Genomic DNA, 23,839 nt, shown 5'->3' with positions numbered 1-23,839 from the left:
ATATGTTTTTTCGGTCTTAACATGATAGAGAGAACATATCTTTCACCTCAATAAACGAAAAATCTTGATTAATAAATAAAATATTTCGGTATCAACAATATTCGATTATCGAGTTTTAAAATATTAACTCAAAAATTCAATTTTTGTTAATGATATAAGAAACAGTTTGCTTGTAGAACTAGCAGTTATTTACAGAAGGAACAAAAAATAAAATCTTGACATTTTGGTATCAATATTGGATAAAAACATCTATTAAAAAATAGACAGGTAGTATTTTTATTTTTACTAGAACAGATAATCCATTATTTTACAAAATTGAATTTTTATTGTATTAGTTTCAGTAATTTAATATATAAAATCAATGGCTATCCAAATTAATATAAAATATATCATATTATTTTTTCTCGCTAATTCCGAAATTTATAGAATTAATACTCTTATTATAAGTGTATAATTCAAAAAAATATACTTAATAATTTGTTAATATATATACATATTTTTTAAATTTTAAAATAAATTAGAAAAAATTTATAATGAGTTTAGATCCAAATTAAGTAACGAGTAATGTTAGATAACCCGAACTGGTTCACGAAGAAATGTTTATACATGACGTGTCATGATACATGTCGAATTTTGATTTAGGGCGCATATTTATACACACTCGATCCCGTATTATTAAAGGAGACCGTTGCTATTTATACATAACACATCAAAATCCGGGGAGAGGCCACTAGCAATTTTTTTTCTCGAATAACGTGACATGACATTTGGCGTAAAGTAGTGCTAACTTCCCCAAAAAAATCCCCAATTTTTTTTAACAAATATTGTTACTAATACATGACTAATTTTAATTTTTGAGCGCATATATATATAAGTGTCCAATTACTATCTACCTTGTAAAATATCAACATTTAAGAAATTTTTGGAAAAAAAATCACATTTTTTTATAAGAAAAATTATCAGTCAGCCAACCATAAAGCATATATTTGAGAATGACTACCTATATTTTTACATTTTTCTTAAGTAATAACTGGTCCTAAATGAACACGGTTCGATAATTCAAGTATTTAAAAATTTATCCTTTTTATCTCGCGATGTTCGATCCTCTCATTTCTCCGAAAATTTTCGTGAATAAATATTCAATCGTAAGAATACAAACTCACGGGGCCGTATTTGTCAAAAAAAAACTCGTCCTAGACAGAATTTACAGAAAAAAATTAATAGATTGCTAAAGTTAAAATCAATGATTGCTGAGCAATTGCTCACAGTTTCCCTAAACAAATAAACTTCTTAATTTACTATTATTCCATTCATCACGCCACTATATTATAAATTCATTCGTAATTTACGTACAAAATATGTGTGTATATATCTTCAACTGTAATCCAACACATGCCGTCTAATGGATTAATGGAAGCTCCTGACACCAAAATTCAATACCCTTTAATCCATCTTCATGACTTTGATCACAATTTTCGCTCTTTATCGGTATTTTTTTCATTTTCTCCACTGTTCTACACATATTTTTTTGTGTTTATGATTTTTTTTTGTTTTTGTTTGTTGAATTGTTTAGGAAATTTAGATAAAGTTTTGAACTTTTTAACATGGGTGGTCTTGGATTTGTTTAAAGTTGATGAATTTAGTTAGTTTTTTTATTTTTCTTGGTAATTTTAAAGATTGTTTGTTGTATAACAAAATAGCCCAGTTTTACACAAGCTTTTTTGTTTCTGTTTATTGAATTGTTTATGAAATTTAAATAAAGATTGGAACTTTTTAACATGGGTGGTGTTGGATTTGTGTAAAGTTGATGAATTTAGTTGGGTTTTGATGTTTCTTGTTAATTTTGATGATTGTTTGTTGTATAACAAAATAGCCCAGTTTTACGCGAGTTTAGGATGGTGATTAGGATTGTTTGTTAGTAGGTGGGTTGTAATTTATGTTGAAATAATTTGAGGTATTTGTTTTGTCTGTGTGCAAAGATTGAATTTTTACTGATCATGATTGCTTATTTGGGGTTTTGTTGTCTCGAATGCTTATTTACTCATTTTCGTAATTTCTAGTTGGAGGTAGTTGGAAGTGCATAGTATATTTTGATGTTGAAAAAACTGAAGTTTAAATGCTAATTATGCTCTCGATTTGTGATTAGAACGTTTTCTTTGAGATAGACTTGATTGCTACTAGATATATTGCTACTGATATGAAGCAGAAACTGATGAATTTCCCTTGGTATTTGAGTTGGTGTAAATGGCAACAGATATTTTTGTTTGCAAATAAGTAACTTTTTATCACAATTTGAAGACCAGGATTTATCAATGTGTTGTGAAGTCCCTATTTCAGAAATTAGAACGCTTTAGATGATCCTTTAATTGGAATGGACTTTAGAAGTATATCACAGATAATGATTACCGGTTTTGTACTAATTTATTAGTAGTTATTTGCATATTAAAGAAATTAAGTAAAGATTTTCCTGTTACTTGCGGGGCATAGTTGACGGAGCATGTATTCTGATGAAAAAATAGAAGTGTCAAGTTAGGGTTCCAATATGCACTTGCAAATTAAGTAAAGCTCTCGTTATAGCTGAAGCATAATGGTTACTAGTTATCTCTATTAATGTGATCTTTTAATTAGTTACATCTTTTAACACCAGGCACTACTTCATTACTAGGATTAGTATATTCTCCAATACAAATTCTATGTCATTTCTTGTTGAATGATGAGATACTTGTTTCGGAGTTCAGGTTGATAGTGACTTAGAAGAGCAGAACCAAGCTAGTGAGTTGAAAGGGCCTAGCAGACATCTATCCAAAGAAGAGACAAAACCAACAGATGGTGCAAGTTTTTCATCTGACGTCAATGTCACAAGTGTGTCACGTTCTGTTCACTATGATTCAGATACTAACAATAATAACCAAAGTGAATATTTTTGTTATGATCCCCCTCTCTTTGAGGAAACTGGTGTCTGGATACCAGTTTCAGTCCCACCAATGTCAGAAGCTGAACGTAAAGAATGGAATAGAGGACTGTGCTTAAATGGTGGGTACACACCTGATAGTGACCTGGGCTGGGAACAGTTTGATGGAGAAGATAGGGAAATGACTATGTGGGATGTGGTTCTTGACATGTTACTGGCGGCTAGAGGAAAAGTCAGTGCCCTTGCTTCTGGTGATGCTCGTGCATGCCAAATTACCTGGCTAACAAACCACCTTCTTCTTGAGCAAACTTGGAAAGAGATGTCTCAAACTCTTACAGAGGCTAATTTTAGCAGCATACAGGAAATCCTTGAAGCACCTCCTCCTAAGTGGTTAGCTGACAGTGCTGCTTCTGCTTGTATGCTATGTAATGTTCGTTTTCATCCTATTATGTGCTCCAGACATCATTGCCGCTTCTGTGGAGGGCTTTATTGCAACGAATGTTCTAAAGGAAGAAGCTTATTGCCTCCTAAGTTCCGAAAGGAGAATCCGGAACGTGTCTGTGATGTATGTTGTGTTCGGCTGGAATCAGTCCAGTCACATCTGATGGACCAAGTTAGCCGTGCGGCACAAGCACCAACCAATGATCTGACAGACCTCAGTACACTTAGATCATGGCTTAATTTCCCATGGGGCCAGTCCATGGAGTATGAAATCTATAAAGCTGCAAACACCATTCGAGGCTATGAAAAGGTATTGCCTGATGTGTTTAATGTTACGTATAAAGATTATTAGTTTAACGCTCACCAATTTGAACAGATATCCATCTGGTTATATTTAAAAAATATTTATAATCTTTGCACTCAGCTTTATCCGCTCTGATGAGTAGCCATCTTAGCTTGGACTAATTAGGCTTTAGTTAATTATTTTGGTACTTCTTGCTTTTACCAGTTTAAGCTCTATAAATTACCTTCCGACTTTAGAGATTTATCCTATTCAGAGTGAAAAAGTTTCTTCCTCATAGAGATTAGAGAGTATGGCAACTGCTCTAACAGTAAAGCCAGAGCTATGTTTTAAGAAATTTACGTGTTTATTGTTTATGGCTTGATATTATTTTGGTACATTTGAAATGGATTCATAACTAAATGGTTAGTCTTGCAACACTTTTATGATTCATAAGTGGGGCAATCACTTTTTAGGTTGGCTCGTTGACACCTGAAAAATCCATACCAGATGCTATATTAAAGCAAGCAAAAGGGCTTGCAATTCTATCAATTGCCAAAGTTGGTATGATGGTGACCTACAACATTGGCACAGGGATAGTTGTTGCTCGTAGAGAAGATGGATCTTGGTCTCCACCATCTGCTATTTCTTCTTTTGGCATTGGTTGGGGAGCTCAGGTATAATATGTGTAACTATGTTTCTTTCTTAAAACTTACTCCTTGACAGTATCAAATGGCATATTTCGCACTTCTTAGACTATAATATTCTATAAGGATTATGTATCCTACTCCCACACCAACCTATAAACAGAACATTTCATACTAGAACTTCTTGGGAGATCCTGAGCTGCAGTTTCTGTATCTATTCAGATCACAGTTTCTTTCTCTAAAGTGATCTTTTAATATCAAGCAGGTTGGTGGGGAAGTGACAGATTTTATAATTGTGTTACGAACACGCGAGGCAGTAAGAATGTTTGGAGGAAACATGCACTTTTCAATTGGAGCTGGTTTAAGTGCAGCTGTTGGTATTGTTGGAAGAGCTGCAGGGGCTGATTTACGAGCTGGGGATGGGGGTTATGCTGCATGTTATACTTACAGCTGCAGTAAAGGTATGTGTTGTCTACATAAGTGTGCTCTTTTCAATTTTGACATTGTTCAGGTCCATGGTCATCGTCCTCTGACATGTATCTTATGATTATATCAACATTCCATCTCCTTGTTATTTGTAACTTTTTCTCATTATTCCAATTATTGTTGTGCAAGTGTATGTTTAGAACAGTTGATATGTGGCCTTTTGATATGTAAGTTACTCCCGTGTGCCATGTGATGTAGGAAAAGGGTTAGGGATAGGTTAAACTAGGGGATATGGGCCTATCTCCGCAGAGAATCAAACACAATAAATCCTCAGATTCAATTCATAATATTCAACTCTATTCAACAAAAACTATTACAATTGTTTATATAGAATTCTCAAGACTCCGTGAACAAGTAACTTGGAGACTAAGTAAAATTAAAGATAAAAGGAAACAAATCATTTTAGCAATAACTGATACCTAATAATTATATATATATAATAGAATATTTCTAACAAGATAATAAAATTACTTACTTAACACATACTTATATCTAAATATTATAATGAAGTAATTAACAACTAATTTAATTATTTTATGCTCCGTATCATTCTCCTCTCCTTTAAAAAAACTCGGTCACGAGTTTTATAATAAAGAAGAATCCATAATTCTCATATGGGACTCCATATGATTTGGACATTAATTTGTGGAACCCATTGAGATATATCTTCACGCTTGACTTTATAAAATCATTTTGAAATTACAAAATCGATATCCTCAACCAAATTCACTTTGGCCTGGATTTCTTTTTCACAAACAAACACGTCATGCTCCTTTTGTTGCTTAGTTTTAACATACTCATCATGATTGTTGTGAAGCATAAAATAATTAACTTAGTTGTATTTTATTATGTTATTTAGATATAAGTACGTTTGTAGTTAGGAATATTCTATAAAATAAACATATATATGGTAGTAGATAATTAATAGGTATCAGTTATTGGTAAAAGGGTTTATTTCCTTTTATCTTTGATTGTACTTAGCCTCCAAGTTACTTGTTCGCCAAGTCTTAGGAGTTCTATATAAACAATTGTAATCTGATTTATTGAAGAGAATTGTTTGATTAATATGAATTAAAATCGGTGAATTTTTGTGTGTTTCTTGCTGATTCTATGTGGAGATAGGCCTTATCCCCTTGTTTTACCCTTTCCCCGACCCTGTCCTGCATCAGGTTCCTTCACCTAAACTTATTATTTACCTACAATTTAACCAACAAAAAAAGAAAAAGAAAAAAAGAAAAGCCACCAGCCGCCACCAGCCTCCATCAGTCACCCCAACAGCCCCTTACTCACCTAAAACCCCTAATTCTGGTCATATCTATATTAGATATATACAAGCCTGATTATTTTTCAATTCTTCCATATTTCCTGATTCTCTTGCGATAAACAATTAGGCTTCTATATATCTAATATAGATATATGACCAGAATTAGGGTTTTAGGTGAGTAAGGAGCTGCTGGGGTGACTGATGGAGGCTGCTGGTGGCTGCTGTTGGCGGCGGCTGCTGGCTTTTGTTTTTTTTTCTTTTTTTGTTCAGCTGGATTGTAGGCAAGGTATTTGATAATAGGTTTAGGTGAAGGAACAGTGGCTCTTGATACCACTTATGTAGGACAAGGGTTAGGGATAGGTTAAAGTAGGGGTTATGGGCCTATCTCCGCAGAGAATCAGAAAGAAACACAATAAATTCGCAGATTTAATTCATAATATTCAACTTTGTGCAATAAAAACGATTACAATTGTTTATGTAGAAATCCCAAGACTTGGTGAACTAGTAACTTGGAGGCTAAGTAAAAAAAAAGATAAAAGGAAACAAATTCTTTTAGCAATAGTTGATACCTATTAATTATCTACTATATATATATTTATTTGTTTGTTTTATAGAATATATTTCTAACTAGATAATAAAATTACTAATTAAACACATACTTATATCTAAATATTAACGAAGTAATGAACAACTAATGTAAATTATTTTATGCGCGGCATCACCATGCAAATGATTATATTGTGAACTTTGAAGTCAATTGATGGCATATTGACTTTTGATTTAATAAAAGAATCTGTAGGGTAAATATTTTTCCTTCTAAATAATATTAGAATGTTTATAGTAACTCATAATTTTCATATGGTTCTGCCTTCGAAAATTAAACCAAGACCCCTTCTGCAGAACAGAGTAATACCAGAGTAATACTAATTTGGGGTCTTCTAATCATAAAATTTGAGCATTATGATAAACTTAAACATGAGGTGTCTCAAAAAAATACTGCAATGTTTCGGAATTATATATATACCATTGTGTGTTTTCAATTCTGTCAAAAAACAAATATTTGTATATTTATTTATAAGTCGTTTCACTTCCGTGCATGCTGCCTGCTTAAAGTGCTTGGGTGGGTGAGATGAATGTTTTTTCATCATGTAAACATAATTCCACGGTGATGTGAAGATGATTTGAACCGTACTTTTTATCATTTTAAGCAGGTGCATTTGTTGGGTGCTCTCTAGAGGGGACCATGGTGGCTACCCGCATGCAAGAAAACCGTAGATTCTATGGTAAACCTTCTATTAATACATCTGATATCCTTCTTGGATCATTGCCACGGCCTCCAGCAGCTGCAGTTCTCTACCGTGCACTGTCAGAATTGTTTAAAAAAATTGGGATATGATTGTGAAGAATACGGATTAACAAGATATTTACTGCCACGAGAAGTGATGAATCAGTGTAAAACAAGGTCATGTTGTCGATTCTTTTGCCATCTTTGTCTATTATTGTGGTTATCGTCTATTTAATGTTCAAGATCAAGTGACTGGTCCCTGAAAATGGTTGTACAGTAGAAAGAAAGGCCGATTGGAATTAGACTTGAAGTGTAATGCACTGTGGTGAAAGCTTTTAAAGCTCTTCATTGTATATAAATTCATGGTTGCACAGTTCTAAGGAGTTTATAAATTCAAATTACTCCCTGGAACAGCTGAAAGTTCAACAAGTTTATATGATAAGATTTAATTAGTGAATTGTCTCGCATTTTTGGTTCGTGTGTATGTTATGTATGATTGAAATAAGAGTTGGCTAAGAATGCATATAATAATAATGACAACGAGGTACAGTGCTCAAATTATAAATATCAATTAGCTGTATTATTTTTCGCTGCGAATTCATCTATTATCATCGCTTCATCCGTTGAAACATCAGTATTCTGTTTGTACTTGTTGGCAAACTTTGAGAGCACGTCCCACTCTTTCCAGAGATCAACATGCGAGAACCATCACCTGCTTGGGCCACAACTAAGACAAATGAGGATATGGAGAGACGAGACTGAGTGTTGGAGAATCGAGGCTTGTCAGAAGAAGGCTCTTTCCAGGATCTTGTATTAGTATTCTAACAAGGCTTACATCCGGTACTTTCGGTGACTAGAGCCAGTTAACATGTAGCTAGATTCTTGGGGTGAACCTGTTACCTGTATATATGGTGTTAAGGCTAAGAAGCTGGCCACAAATTTTTGTTTATGGATAAATATAATTATCTAAACTCATGAGAGGCAGGTATATAACTTATGAGAATAACTTTTTCTAGCAGCACACACATAAATTTAAATAATATCAGATGGGAAAACTTAATTGAAGTACTACAATTGATAAAATTATTGTTCTACATTACTTAATCTTTGTGCACACCAATGTAATAATCAATCTCCAAATAGAAGGTACACAACACCTTTAACAATTAACATAAAAATGAATTAAAAAAAACCCAATAGAGCCTTTATAAAAATGTAAAAAAATGAAAATTAGAGTTACTTATAATGAGATAAAGGTTACAACCATAATAAAATATAAATTCAAGAGGATGTGATAAAGCATAGAAACCTGAAACGTTTGTAACTGGGAGTATAACTCTCAATGAGACATACATAACTCTCTTCATTTTCACGTTCAGGAGGAACAAAGCTGCGAGTTTTACGATTTAAAGATCCAAATAAACTAAAAATCACAATAAAAGACACTTGTGCTAGTCACAAGATGAATGGTACTGTTCTTTTTATGTCATTGAAAAATATTGCATATGTTTATTCATATAAACCAAGATAACCAAGTTCAGTGTTTTTGTGTAGCTAGTTACTTTGAAAACTTTAAAAACATTATAAACTTTAGCATTTGTATTATTTAAAGAGAAATCTGGATCTGACGTTGACATACATTATAACAATTTTCTATACAAATGAACTATGACATTTTTGTAATAATTGAATCTCCCTCATGTATTTACAAAAATAACCCCGCTTGTATTGTATTTGTTTTAACCTCATGGTTGTTATCTGAGGGTGATCCGAGGGTCAGCAATCTTTTATTTAAATAGTACATAATTTATTCTAATTTCTTTTGGCAATGTATTTTTTTTATTAATTATATATAGTGAAATGTTAATATAACTAATAATTTCAGACATGCAATATCAATAAAAGAATATCAGCTAAAAGACAAAACCTTCTTTAAGAACTTTAATTAAACAAAGTGATGTACCAACAATATTATTATATTATTAGACTATAATTTTAGAAAAATTGTCTATTTGCTATAATTTGCCAACCCTTCAAATGAGGTTGTTGTCTTTTATTTATACTAAGTCCCAAATGGGATTTTTCCTTACAAAGTGGGCCTTCTTGGGCTTTACATTATATTTCACAATTATCCTAACTATAATTCATTTGGGCCCTATTGTCCTGGTCCAACATTTGTCCCCCTCCCAGTTTGCGCAATATCTTTAGATTTGCGTTTTTCTACTTCTTCATTTTTGCGCTTTGAATTTTGAGATTTTGCTTCGGTACCTGCATGAAGTTAGTGATCGGATAGGGTAATAAAATGAACAGGGATGATAAGAAAGAACAAACAAGAAAATAAAAAGCAATTGTAAACTTAAGATAGAAGTGAAATGTGTGTGTCCGAAAAAGAAATAAAAACAATGTTTTCTTGTCTTGTTGTTGCTCTCTTTCTTTTCTTTTTCTTTTTTATTGGACATATATATAGTTGTTCATGTGTGTTTTTGAATTTATTTTTTCAAGTTTCTTTGCAGATTGGCAGACTAGACTCTTCGGTTTCCTCCCAGGCCATCTAAAAAGCAGCTGTTGCACGCCCTCCGTTCACAAACCGCTTGTAAGTTATCTTCTTTCTCTTTTTTTTCTTCCTTCTTATTTGTGAGTCAATCGTACTTGTCTATAGTTTGCGAACTTAAAATGGCCGACTTTTCCTCGTCGTCATCTTCGCGTAGTGCTTCCAATCGGGATCCTGGGAAGCGACCCTTAGAGGAGGGTGATGAAGAGTCTGTTTTGAACTTGGATAATCTTGAAATTCCGGATTTAGGTCAGTGTGGATCTTTTGATTTTCTAGAGAGCGATGAGTTCTAAGGGGTATGCCTGTCGGTCTTTTGCCTTCTCCTCCCCTAAGTCCTCATACCCTAGATTTCAGGAATAGGGTAGTCGAGGAGAGCCTTCAGTTAGGTAGGATCAAGTTTGAGAGTAAACCTAGTCTGAATTATCTTAGTTATTACATCACCGCCGACCCTCCTGTGAGCAAGTTGAAGAGTTATATCGACCTGGCTAATGGTTATCGGTACCGGGTGCCGACAGCTGATGAGAGGGTTTGGATGATGCCCGAGTTCGGAATGCATGGAGTTACAATGATTATGTTTCAATTTGGTCTTCATTTCCCGATGCATCCCTTTTTCCTGACGATGTATGAGGCTATCGGGTGCGGCCTTGGGCAGTTGACGCCGAATTCTATTGCTCAGTTAAGTGGTTTCGTGGCATTATGTTGTGATAAGGGTCGACCGTCGACTCTGAAGTTGTTTTTCTCTATTTATGGTGTGCGTTATTATGGCGGGCAAGTATACTTCGATTCTCGTCGTAAGAGGATAAAGATTGTTAGCGTTAGATCGTCGAACTCCCGTTATCACACTCAATGGTTGTTCGTTGGGGGTCCTGATTTGGTATTTGTAAAACCTAGTGGGAGGGTTAGTCAGGGTACGATCGATTATTTGAACAACTTGGAGAAACACAATACTGCTTATCTCGATGAGTTTCATGGGTCGAGAACGTGGTATACGCATTTAGACTTGAAGGATTCTGGCTTTTTGGAAATGCACGATTGTAAGGGGGATGTCTTATTTGTTGTTGCCCCTATTTTGTTTATGTGATTTGTTTTGTTTTTGTAGTTGTTACCGTAAACTCTTGTTTGTTTGTTTTTATATGTGTATATATAGAGTCTCTGATTTGCTTCTTTTTACTTTTATGTTTCAGTGGCAGGAGCTTCTTTGAAAAAGGTTTTAGACGGTTGGGTTCGAGAAGGGATGGATAAGGCAATGATGCTGTTGTTGCAACGTGCTTCGAGGAAGCCTTCTGATGCGGCTAAACCTGGACCGTCGGGGGTTCCTCATTCGGTTTCTATAGAATTGCTCGATGATCAAGGGAATAAGGTGGTCGAAGATAATGAAAGGGTTGTGTCGGACATCGTCCGTGTGGAGGTTAACCCTCGTAAGCGTCTTTGAAGAGAAGAAAATGAGGTCTTGGTTGGTGGTCAGGAGGTTGCTGCCGAGGGAGTAAACAAGACTTTGACGGTTGCTGGAAATAAGGTTTTTATGGGGAATACTGTTGACCCGCGCTCTAAGAAGGAGGTGATGAGGGTCGAGATTCAGCCCTCTGAACGATGGACGGGTGGATCCACCGTGCCTTTGAGGGTGCTTAATCTTTTCAATCTTCCTCAAGATTCGGTGGCGTATGAGGGTCGAAGGCATGAGGATCTTGTTGATCGATGTAAAAGTCGGGTTGGACGGGTATGCGTACTTCCTTCTTTCAACCCCCTCTCTCTCCCTTTTTTTTTGCATGCCACACATCACTTGCCAACTGTATTCTATGTTTATTTACTTCATCATCATCATTCATTTTTTTTTGTGAAGTTCCTTTCCGATTTTATGCACATTGTGGAGGATTACAAGGCTGATGTCGATGGCGAGGCTCGTTCTAAGTTAGAGGATGAGATTGCTGCTCTGAAGGGGGAAAAGAAGAAAATCGGGGCTGGTTTTACGGAGCTCGAGAAAAGGGTGGGTGACTTGGCTAAAGCCAATACTGCGTTCTCGAGGAAAATTGCGGAGATGGAAGCTGCTGAGAAGACATCGAGTGAAAGGGTGCCGGAGCTCGAGGGTCGACTTCGCGAAGTCGAGAAAGAACTTGATGAGGAGAAGAACAAGCGTCAAGGCTTGGATTGACAGGTTGAGGGGATGGATAGCTCGTATAGGTTGATAGTAAAGGAGAATGAAAATTTGAAGCGTGAGGTAGAGAAAGGTGTGGAAGATATCGCCGATGCTTTAGGCGATGGTTATGGAAGATGTTATCGACGGATGTAGGAGGCTGGTTTCGCTGTCGAAGGTCATGCTTTCGAGGATTATCTTCGGGATCTTGCATCGAAGGGCAATGATGCGTGAAGGCGGGGTATGCCCCGTGGATCTTTGTAATTGAATTAAGCGCTTTTATGAACTCAAGAATTTTATTGATGACACCGGATGATGGATTTGTAGTAAGTATTAGACTTGGCAAGTTTGGGTAATTTTCAAATACATGCTCCATGATCTGGTTTTTTATATTGATTGCTTTATCCTCTCCCTGTCACGAGTCTGAAATATTAAGCCATTTATCGAATTTGAAGTCACCGAAGTCGTAAATCATATCTGACTGCTAAATCTGCAATTTTGAAGAGGCAGAAATTCGGATATGGCCTTCATGTGGCTGAAGGAACTGGAAGTACACTGATGAATATACTGGTTTTGTTTATATTACGAGAAGGATTTGATCTTGCCCGACATATTGATGTGGGTAGCCTGTATAAATATTTGTCTAAAATTGAATAGTCTTGAATCTTTAATTGCCTGTCTAGATATTTTCAGATTAATCTGTGAACCAAAGCTTATTTTAACATATATTCAGAATATTAGCTGCAAAAAAATTATAAGAAATGTTTATGTTGGTGAAAGTTTTCGAGGGTTATCCTTTTATTTTTGTTGTTTGTGCAAGAGATAAAGTAAATCGATATTTATGTTCCTTACTCCTTGAAATAAGTTAAAAGCATTCATTTGTCATAACTTAACCGCCCCTCGATGGGGGTCTCATAACGACCCTCATTGCATCGAGGGTTTGTCTTTGGTATGGCATTAACTGCCTCAAGATAACGAGCTACAGATGAAATTAAATTACTGGTAGAACTTTTTGAGATGAATCCCATTCCAGGCGTTTTTGATGGGCTTGCCGTCGAGGTGCGTAAGTTCATAGGTCCCCGCACTTACCACCTTCGAGATCCGATAAGGCCCTTCCCACGTTGGTTTGAATTTTCCTGAAACAGTGGGTTGTGATGTCGCGGAATTCCTTAGGACGAGGTCGTCAACCTTGAAGTCTTTGGGCTTGACCTTTTTGTTGAAGTATCTTGCAGTTTTTTCCTGTTGGGCGATCATCCGCATTCTGGCTTCTTCCCTTATTTCTTCTAGCAAATCATTGTGAAGTCGTAGACCTTCGAGGGATAGAACAGGGTCGAACACATCGATCCGTGGTAAAGTTAGACTTATCTCAACGGGTATGACAGCGTCAACTCCGTAAGCAAGGCGGAAAGGAGTTTCACCTGTTGCGCTTCGGGGGGTTGTTCTATACGACCACAACACATTCGGGAGTTCGTCGACCCAACACCGGGGTATTTCTTCAATTCTTTTCTTCAAACCTTGCAGGATGGTTCTATTTGTTACTTCTGCTAGTCCATTAGCTTGGGGGTATGCTACAGATGCCTTGATATGTTGGACTTTTAATTCAAGCAGGGCCTTCTCGAACTGCTTCCCTACAAACTGAGTGCCATTATCAGAAACTAGGATTCTGGGGATCCCAAAGTGAAAGACAATATATTCCATAAATAATTCTATCATTTCCTTTTCTCGGATCTTGGAGAGGGGTTTTGCTTCAACCCATTTGGTTGCGTAATCCACAGCAACTACGATGTATTGGCACTGATTTTTGGATTTTGGAAAGGGACCCACAATATCTATTCCCCATTGGAAAAAGGGGCATGGACTGCGTATCGAATTTAGCTCGGTCGTGCGTCGACGGTTTACATTTCCATGGAGTTGACATGTTTGGCATTTTTTGACATAATCTTCACAGTCCTTTCTAATTGTGGGCCAGAATAGACCTTGTCTGATTACTTTAAGGGCTAAGGATTTCCCTCCTAGATGCTCACCACAGATTCCTGTATGTATCTCAACAATCGCTTGGAGAGCTTCTTCCAGAGACAAGCAACGGAGTAGTGGTTCAGAGAGAGCACGTCGATATAACGCTGAACCCATAACACAGTAGTTTCTGGCTTTGAACATAAGTGCGCGAGCCTCCGTTTTATGTTCAGGCAGCTTGTTGTCGATGATGTAGTCGAGGAAAGGTTAGCGCCAATCGAGCTTAGTCTGGATCTGATTAACTGACACTTCATCGATGGAGGGGGTCGCTAAGACATCGACGTATATCGGGCTGAGGTTAACAGGAAGATTGGATAATGCCAGTTTGGCCAGAGAGTCGGCCCACTGGTTCCCCTCTCTGTCGACGTTTGACATTTCCATGAAGAGACTTTATTAAGTAGCTCTTGTGTTCTTGTCAGGTATTAGGCCATCCTTTCATTATGTGTCTTAAATTCACCATTTATCTGTCTAGAGACCAATTGAGAATCTCCAAATATATCGATGACCTCTGCTTCAAGATCGGACGCGAGCTTTAGTCCTGCGATGAGTGCCTCGTATTCAGCCACATTGTTTGTGGCGGAGAATCCGAATATGAGGGCTTGTTGGATTTTGAAACCTTCTGGACTAATTAATATAACCCCCGCTCCTCCAGAGTTGGATGTCGAGGAACCATCTACAAATAAAAGCCACGGGCGTGATTGGTCGTCCTCTGGCTTTTGTGCTTTGGATTTGAACTGGCATTCAGCGACGAAATCTGAGAGAACCTGGGCTTTGATCGTCGTTCGAGGTTTGTACTCGATGTAGAATTGGCTTAGCTCTATGGTCCAGGCTGCAAGCCTGCCCGTTATATCGGGCTTGTGCATAATTCTTTTCAGAGGTAGGTTGGTGAGAACATGGATTTCTCTCGCTTGAAAATAATGCCGAAGCTTTCGGCTCGCGACAACGAGGGCGTATACGAGCTTTTCAACTTGTGGATACCTTGTTTCCGCGTCCCGAAGTGAGTGACTGATGTAGTATACAGGAATGTCTTTTCCTTCATCGACACGAACCAATACTGCCGCAACAGTTTCGTCAGAGGCCGAGAGATACACTCGTAGCGGCTCGCCAGTTAAGGGCCAAGTTAAAACTGGGGGATTTGTCAAAAATATTTTTAATTCCGTAAAATTCTTTTCACAATCTTCATTCCATTCAAACTGTGATGATTTAGAAGCTTTCTTCATTGCAGAGAAAAAGGGGAGGCACCTCTTCGAGGATTGAGGGATGAACCTTCGAAGCGCGACTATACACCCGGTGAGTTTTTGTAGGTCTTTGATGGATCTTGGTTTGTCCATTTCCGGAATTGTTTTTGTCTGAGCTGGGTCGGCCTCGATACCTTTCTGGGTGACCAGGAACCCTAAGAATTTACCCGTCGTAAGGCCGAATGAACATTTTGCTGGGTTCGGTCGCATGTTGTTTGCCCTTGCGTTAGTGAACATTTCTCGAAGATCTGTTACATGATCTGAGGCAACTTTTGATTTTGTAATCATGTCATCGACGTATATCAGCATGTTCCTTCCTATTTGTGAGGAGAATATTTTATCCATCGTCTGTTGAAAAGTGGCACCCGCATTGATTAATCCGAAGGGCATCACCTTGTAACCAAAGACTCCCCTATGCGTGATGAACGCGGTCTGTTGCCAATCGTGGGAATCCATCTTAATTTGATTATAGCCTAAAAAGGCGTCCATGAAGGAGATGAGTTCATTTCCCGCCGTAGCATCGATGAGTTTGTCGATATTCGGCAAAGGGTAAAAATCTTTGGGGCATGCCCCATTAATATCTGAGTAATCGATGCACATTCTCAACTTCCCATTGCTTTTCTTGACTAGGACCACATTTGATATCCATGCGGGGAATTGCACAGGCTCGATGAAATCGGCGTCGAGAAGTCGGTCGACCTCTTGGTCGATGGTATGCGGTGTTTTTGTCGCACAGGCCCGGTGTCCTTACTAATGTGCAGCGAGTGTCGTGCCACGACCTCCGGAATCCCGGGCATGTTCTTCGGATCCCAAGCAAAAATGTCGGAGAATTCCCGGATAAGGTTCGTGATCTCTTTCTTGAGATCTGAGGAGAGACTCTTGCCAATTCTTGTTATTTTATCGGGGTTTCCTTCAAATACTTCTATATCTTCAGTTTCCTCGAGAGGAGAGCATGAATTGCTCGTAGATGTGTCGATCAATTCTCTTGGATCGATATCAAGTACTTGATTGACCTCTAAATCTTCATATGTCTTTTTCCTTGGAGAAACAGTGGTTAGGTAACACTGCCTAGCCGTTGCTTGATCACCTACCATTTCTCCTATACCAAAATCTGTAGGGAATTTCATTTTCAAATGGGAGATGGAAGTTATAGCTCGAAGGGCGGTGATCGTCGTTCGTCCCAATATTGCGTTGAAACTTGAGGATGCACTGATCACGTGGAACTTGACCATCTTTTAAATCTGGCATGGGGGGGAACCAAAGAGCACCGGCATGTCGACTGTTCCAACTACATGTACCTCATTCCCTGTAAACCCGTATAAAGGAGTTCGAGCATTCTCCAGGCGTCGATCGCCGAGATCCATTCGGGAGAAGGCATGGTGGTATAGAACATCCACGGAGCTGTCATTTTTTACTAGCATTTTTTTTACTGTGTTGTTTCCCACTCGTGTGGTGATGACAAGAGCGTCCGGATGGCCCTCGATGAGACCAGGGCGATAATCATCATCTGAGAAAGAAATAACAGGAGAAGGGTTTGCTCGAGGGCGCTTAGTTGTTGGTGGATTGACATTAAAAACTTCTCGGGCATAGCTTTTTCGGGAATTGTGAGAGAGTCCCCCAGCTGCTATGCCACCAAAGATAACGTCAATTACCCGATCCTCTTCATCTCGTCTATGACGTCGAGGAGAATCTTCCCGCTATACATAATGCACTAGCTGTCCTCGGCGAATTTTCCCCTCGATGAGGTTACTGAGTTGAAAGCATTGTTCAGTTGTGTGACCTGTATCTTCGTGGTAATCACAGTATCTAGAGCTTGGAGGATGACCCAGTTTCATGGGTCTCGGTGGAAGATAGTCCGGCTCTGTCTTTAGGACCGCTAAGATGGTCGTTTTTTCAGTGTTAAGTTTGGTAAATTCTTTCTCTGGTCGACTGCGGGGTTGCCAATCCCTCTCTCTTCTGTCCCTTGGTGGATGGTCGACAGTACGACCAGGTGATGATCGGCGACGCTCTTGACGTCTGTCACGCGCGGGAGATCGCGGACTGTAGCTGCGGCGTCGCTCGTATCTGGAGGAGCGCTTAGGAGACTGGATGCAACTCACTGCCTCTTGGAGCATCATGCGGTGTTCTATAATTTGAAATACTGCTTGTAAGGTTTTCAGTCTTTTCTCAAAGATCTCCTCTAAGAGTAATCCATGGCGGGATTTATCAATGCCTGCTGTCAGAAAATTGACTGCCATTTGCTCGATTAGATCTGGAATCTCTGCTATTTCTTCTCTGAATCGGGTTAGAAAACTTCAGAGACTTTCTCCTGAGCGTTGGTGCATTGTCATTAGGGAAGCTGTGACATTTATTCCTTTGTAGTTACTGGAGAAGCGAGCTTGAAACTTGCTCTTTAGGGCCGCCCATGAGTCAATCGACCGAGGGGGCAAATTGTTGTACCATCGAAGGGTTGTGCCTTGGAGGCAAGTGGAGAAAAACTGACACCGGGCGACCTCTGAGTGGCCGAAGAAGGCCATACGCCCGTCGAAGGTATTGAGGAATGCTAACGGGTCCGAGGATCCGTCGAAATGATCGAGGGCGGGAGTTTTCAACGTCCTATCGATGCGTGCTTTTTCGAGTACCAACGATATGGGGCTCTCAGAGACGGTTTCAAACCCCGACTGATTTCTCATTATGGTACGCATCTGGGCGATTTCTTCATGTATTTTGGCGAACTCCTCATGAGAGACAGATTCCGTAGACTCAGTCTGACGCGATACATCGGCAGATGACACTGTCCTCTGTCGACGCTCGCACGGTTGTGAATATGTCGACTCTGCCGACGGCTCATACTCGTACTCGGCATCATCGTCTTCGTCATAGAATTCATCATCCTGATCTTCATTTTGTATTGTAGTTTGTTGGAGCTCTCGACGGAGACGGTGAATCTCACGTTTTCGTTCGAGTTTAGCCTGCAGTCTCCGAGTCTTGTGTTCTAGAAGCTCGAAATTAGTCTATAATTTTAGGAGATTGTCTATTTGCTATAATTTGTCAACCCCTTCAAATGAGGTTATTGTCTTGTATTTATACTAAGTCTCAAATGGGTTTTTTCCTTACAAAGTGGGCATTCTTGGGTTTGTGCTTCCAAATGTAGACAATGCAGAAGATGTTAATGCCTCCGGCAGCTGCAATTTTCTAGCACTTTCAGAATTGTTTAAAATAATTGAAACATAAATATCTAGAGATGTCTACTGCCGACAGGAAGGAATAGGTTGTATGTAAACATGGATCATATTGTTGATTCTTTTGCCACATTTTTCTATGATTGTGGTTATCAATGTTTAATGTTCAAATCAAGTGACTGATGCCTGAAAATGTTTGTACTGTAGAAAGAAAGCAACGCTGGAACTAGACTTGAAGTGGTAGGCATTGTGGAGGAAAGCTTTTAAAACTCACCTTTAAACAACTTAAAGTCCATGAAGTCTATGGTATGATCTATTCAGTAAATTCTTTCTCATTTATGGTACGGGCCGGCAATCATATGCCCAAGATGAGAGTGTGTTATAACTAAAACAAGACTGATAAAAGAATGCTTGTAATGAAGACAATGCACACTGCATTCTCAAGTTATTAATATCAGTAAGCTGTATCAGATTCAAGTCATATACAAATCAGAGCTGTCAATTTAGATTTCCTGGTAGTGTTCATAAATGTGTCTACTTCATAAGATATTAATTACACTGAACATATCAAGATTATTTTATATTAGTACATGAGAAGATAATAAGCAGTACTACTTCATAAGATATTAATTACACAGATTACACACAATAGAGGGTTTTGACGAGGGGAAGGGTATATGTAACTAATACACACTTATACTAGTATGTAACAACAAATCAGAATCCTGGGGACAGAAGATATATAGTGAAGTGGTGACTGCACAGACTACAGAAGAGTATCTTGTAATAGCGTGGCATGCTTCTGCTTATGTTCATTATAATCGTCTTTTTACTTGTCAGACTTGCTCCATGAGGTTCCAAGAGTGAGCTTAAGATCATCGGAAAAAAACTCTTTATGAATTCTTTCACCTTCCCATGGATTCATTTGTTTCTTAATGCTGCTTCTAAATGCAAATTCATCTATTATCATCACTTCATCATTTGAAACATCAGCATTCTGGTCAGTACTTGCTGGCAAAGCTCGGGCCACTTCTTTGAAGCTAAATGAGTTTGGAGAGGCGAGGCTTAATGTGGGAGAAACTGGTCTACTTTCTGGAATTTGAAGGCCTTTAATCCATTCAGGATTAGGAAAGATCTGACAGGCAGGGTTCAGTGGGGTGGAAGACTGGAGTAAAGAGTTTTGTGGTGTATTACATCCGGTTTCAGTACGTCGAGGGGTATCAGCTATGGAAGTCATAGGAAAAGTGACAGGAGTACTGGTAGAGCCATTTAGCATGTAGAATTGCTGAAGCTGGAAGGAAGAGGACGAGGCTGATGAGGATGCAGATAGTTTATTGAGCCACGGAACGAGGGAATGTCTGTCTACATGTGCATTAGCAGCATAAGAGGATGAAGCTGAACTATGTAAGGAAGAGGACCCAAGACTAGGGTGGTAGGAGGCATAGGGACTAAAGTTAAACGACGAGCAAGGGCTTAATGGTGAAGATCCTCCCACAGCCTCCACAAGCTCCCCGTGCTTAAAATACCACAATTAAGAAAACCATTTTAATTATATGTTAATCAACAAGAAGGGCACAAGTTTCTGCTAGAAAATAATAAACAAAAGACTTGAGCAAGTAGGTGTTGCACCAAGACCATGAACTACCTGCTCCCGAGTTTTCTAATGGGAAGGAAGGAAGTGTTTAGGAGGTAAAGTACTTTCATCCCATTTTTGGAGTGAAAGTTTTGGAGCGAAAAAATGTCAAATTTACATTCATTAACACCTGCTTTCGCTCATTTTAAAAACTCGGGAGCATGGTTATGAAGGGAAGTGAAACTAATTTACTTACCCTTCACTTGCTTTCCTTCCTTTTAAAACTCGGGAGCAAGAGTTACAGAGAGAATAAGATATACCTGACGATAGGTAGTGCCATCAGGCTCAACAGTCCAGCCAGCTTGGCTACAAAGAGCTCTAAGAACTTCATTGTTATCGCAGTGTTTAGGGAGGGTGTAGTTTCCGTGAGTTCTCAGTCCTGCAAATATATTTGCCGTGATGGCTCTTCTCCTTCGCTCTCTCATCTTGTTGTTCTCTCTCTCCCTACACGAAAGCAATCGATCTCTTCCTCCTCCACCTCCTGCTACCATCGTTCTTATCTGTCTACGTCTCGGAATCTACAACAGTAAGTAGTAGTTATTATTAGTTAAACTCTCAGTTGAAGTTTTAGTTGATTCGAACAAAGAGATGGTATGAAAATTAATCACAACTGTAGCAGATGAATAAACATGACTTGGTTCAATATATAGTGCCAAGGGCGAACAAACAGACATTAAATATTTGTATATATCAAGTTTTCAGTGACTTCAGCTATAATATTTTTGGTCTCCTACCTCTTCTTAAACATTCATCTTATTTAACCTGAATTTAGGATGAGAACTTGAAAAATATTTTATAAAAAATCACAAATGTTGGCCTTTATACAGCGTTTTTACATGCTTCTAGACTGTATTTTTTTAATGGCTAGATATATCTTTGAAATCCTTTACTGAGAGATGTTAAACTTGCAAGTTGCATCTTAAAAAAATTACTTTGTTTTACAATATTTCAAAGTCTTTTTACTACCAAATGTACACAACACAAGTTATAATCATCAATCTCCACCTGGAATGTACACAGTATCTTCTGCAGAAAAGTTCTAGTTCACAACTAGGATGAAACATATGAATGGAACCATGTTAAGAATACGTGGATAAAGCACTAAAATATGGAACACATCTGCAAAGCTGCAATGCTGAACGCGTGAGTTGTGACCTGATATTAATATTAAGATGACACCTGTTAATATATCAAACTCAACTCATTAGCTCATCAACAGGCTTTCTTTTTTTCATTACGAGGATTGTTGGCGCAGATTCTAACTTTCATTAGTAGTTGGTTAAAGTCAGGAACTGAATGTAGGATAAAAGTTGGTAGGAGATGACATGAACTATTTCTTTTATGTTCCTGAAAGTAAGTTTTCCCGGGAATTTCCGTTAAACTTATATTTTATTTGTCTATGGGGAATTTTAATAAAAAATTTAACTGGGATAAAATAAAGAACAATTCATATTATTGTTTTTCTATTTATTTATACATGTTATGTATTTTTAGGGTGTACTTTTGTATTATGTAATTTTTTTTTATTTAATATTTAATGTTCCATTTTTCTATTTATTTATACATGTTATGTATTTTTACGGTATACTTTGTATTATGTAATTTTTATATATGTTATTTAACATTTACATGTTTGTTGTTTAAATTTTTTATATGTTCTCTATTTTCTTACTTCAAATTTATATGCCGTTTTTTGTATAAAAAATTAGGGCTTTTAATTTGTTCTACTATTTTGTGTGTTCTATTTTCTTGTACTCTAAAATTGCATAAATTTTATAATTTCTATTGAATGTTCACCAAAATTTTAGGTATTTATTTTCTTCATGCCTATTTTATATCTTTTAATAGCTTCCCCGTCTATGTCCTTTTATAATCTTCACATAATTTTCTCTAAGATTATAGTGCAAACATGACTTCCCTTTTTATGCCCCTGAAAATGACTACTCGCTAATAATTAAACACGTAAAACAACTAAGAAAACAAAGAAACATAATTCATCTAATAAGAATAAATAATAAAATCAGATAAGAAAACTTGTAATTTTCAATCCTCTCACCCGACTAAAATCCATGATTTTCTTCTCTGTATATTAAACCCTAGCTCTTTCTACTCTAGGTACGTATGTATTATATGCTACTACCTCGTAATCAAATCTGAAGTCTATCTCATAATAAAGTATTTTATTATTATAATCAAATTACAAGTACGAGTTATAGACCGAGTAGGATTCTGTAATAAAAATTCGGAGCTGTCTGTTTACTGCAATTTTTGGGATTCTTCAGTTGGATTCTCTTTATTGGACCATCTCTGAATTAAAGATAATTCCATGAGTTTCGTGTGAGCTATACGATCATCAAAATTTGAATTTTGGATCTCTAGATACGTCTCAAACAATATTTACAGCTCGTGTAGTCCAATAATATGAAATTTCTTCTATTTTCACTCCAAAATAAGACTTTTTGCTCCAAATCCTTCCAAGTATAGAATTTTCTTGTATCCTACAATAAAACATCAAAACCTAATAAATAAATATCCAGATCATTAATAAATATGAGAACAAAATTATCTAAAATATATATAAAAATATACTCTATCAGTAGCTTTGTTAGATAATTTAAGTACTCAAATGGTAAATATACACAAATTTATTGGAATAGATATAAGCTTCATTGTCATATCTAGGGTTGCACACACCGAACCGAACATAGCCGGTCCGATCTCCCATCCTTAAATTTGAAAAACATCCGCTCTTCGATCTGTTCCGGTCCAAGACCTGAAAAGTTCTGGTCCAGACCTGTATGGACTTGAATTCATGTATATAATAATTTTACATTAATCATATGTCTTAAAAGCTCGTATAGGTATTAAATATTCCCCATATCATATTATAACAATATAAATAAATAGGTGATAAATTAGTGTAATATAATGGATCGACACCACACTCTAAATTACGAAATTTTGTAGTTTATGTGGTAAAATATTGTTATTCATCCATTTAAAAATTAACATTTATTTTTTAAAAAATAAGATATGTACTTACTTTTTAATTTTTATTATCATACGAAGTAATGAACTTTTTTATGTATATAAATTTGAAAGATAATTCAAATTTAAATAATTCAAATTTAATTTTTATATAAATATTAATTAAATCGATCCAAACCAGTCTGGTTTCGGTCCAATCCGGGTTTTTCCAATCCGGTCCCAAGACCGGATAGAGCCGGTTCGATCCTCGATCCGGGTCGGTTCTGTTTTGGACCTTTTTGCAGCCTTAACCATATCTTATATACAAGTTTACCCCATCCTACAGTAGCATAATGCATTATACGTGTACTCTGTTATCTCTAATGTTATCCAAATTATATGGGATTGTTTTAGTGTATTGTTCATATTCGCATATGAGAGTTGGTTCAATATCTAAATTTTCGTGACACAGAGATATGCTATTTGGTGTGACGTATTTAGTTAATACGACGTTAGATTTGTCGTGTTTACTCAACAGTTTAGTCACCTGCACATCTGATTCAGCAATTTGGACCGCTATGTTCTTTATTTTAGTTATATAGGGACGATCGCTCATAAAATAACAAAATTTATAATCAAGTTTCTCACATATAATTATTATATATTATTATTATTATTGTTATTATTATTATTATGTCTCAACAAAATTTAAAATTTATAAATGTTTATCTTTATTTTTTCTTTCCGTTTATAATTCATTTGTTTGTATTATTCATTTGATAATTAATAATGTATGAACTCGTCTTCAGAATTAAAACTTAGGCTAAAGAT

General features: G+C 37.0%; 2 protein-coding genes across 3 annotated transcripts; one reads left to right on the top strand and one right to left on the bottom strand.

The window, feature by feature from the left end:
- Window positions 1-1,262: 1,262 nt before the first annotated feature.
- On the top strand, window positions 1,263-7,771 carry LOC141697317 (uncharacterized). Its single transcript, XM_074501615.1, has 5 exons — window positions 1,263-1,488; window positions 2,739-3,662; window positions 4,109-4,309; window positions 4,545-4,740; window positions 7,241-7,771. Exons 1-5 carry the CDS (start codon window positions 1,393-1,395, stop codon window positions 7,423-7,425), a joined length of 1,602 nt encoding a protein of 533 aa, XP_074357716.1. The 5' UTR covers window positions 1,263-1,392; the 3' UTR covers window positions 7,426-7,771.
- An 11,248-nt stretch (window positions 7,772-19,019) lies between these two features.
- On the bottom strand, window positions 19,020-20,996 carry LOC141698162 (BES1/BZR1 homolog protein 4-like). Of its 2 annotated transcripts, XM_074502791.1 has the most exons (3): window positions 20,776-20,996; window positions 20,302-20,559; window positions 19,020-19,924 (listed from the first exon to the last, which is right to left on the bottom strand). In XM_074502791.1, exons 2-3 carry the CDS (start codon window positions 20,530-20,532, stop codon window positions 19,238-19,240), a joined length of 918 nt encoding a protein of 305 aa, XP_074358892.1. In that variant the 5' UTR covers window positions 20,533-20,559; window positions 20,776-20,996; the 3' UTR covers window positions 19,020-19,237. The 2 variants fall into 2 exon arrangements, with proteins under 2 accessions (XP_074358892.1, XP_074358891.1); XM_074502790.1 differs by lacking the exon at window positions 20,776-20,996 and having other exon boundaries at window positions 20,302-20,718.
- Between the last annotated feature and the right edge of the window lie 2,843 nt (window positions 20,997-23,839).

This window comes from Apium graveolens, chromosome 11 (genome assembly GCF_009905375.1).
Source record: "Apium graveolens cultivar Ventura chromosome 11, ASM990537v1, whole genome shotgun sequence".
In the NCBI taxonomy this organism is placed as follows: Eukaryota; Viridiplantae; Streptophyta; class Magnoliopsida; order Apiales; family Apiaceae; genus Apium; species Apium graveolens.
This window is presented reverse-complemented; position numbering and strand designations above follow the sequence as displayed.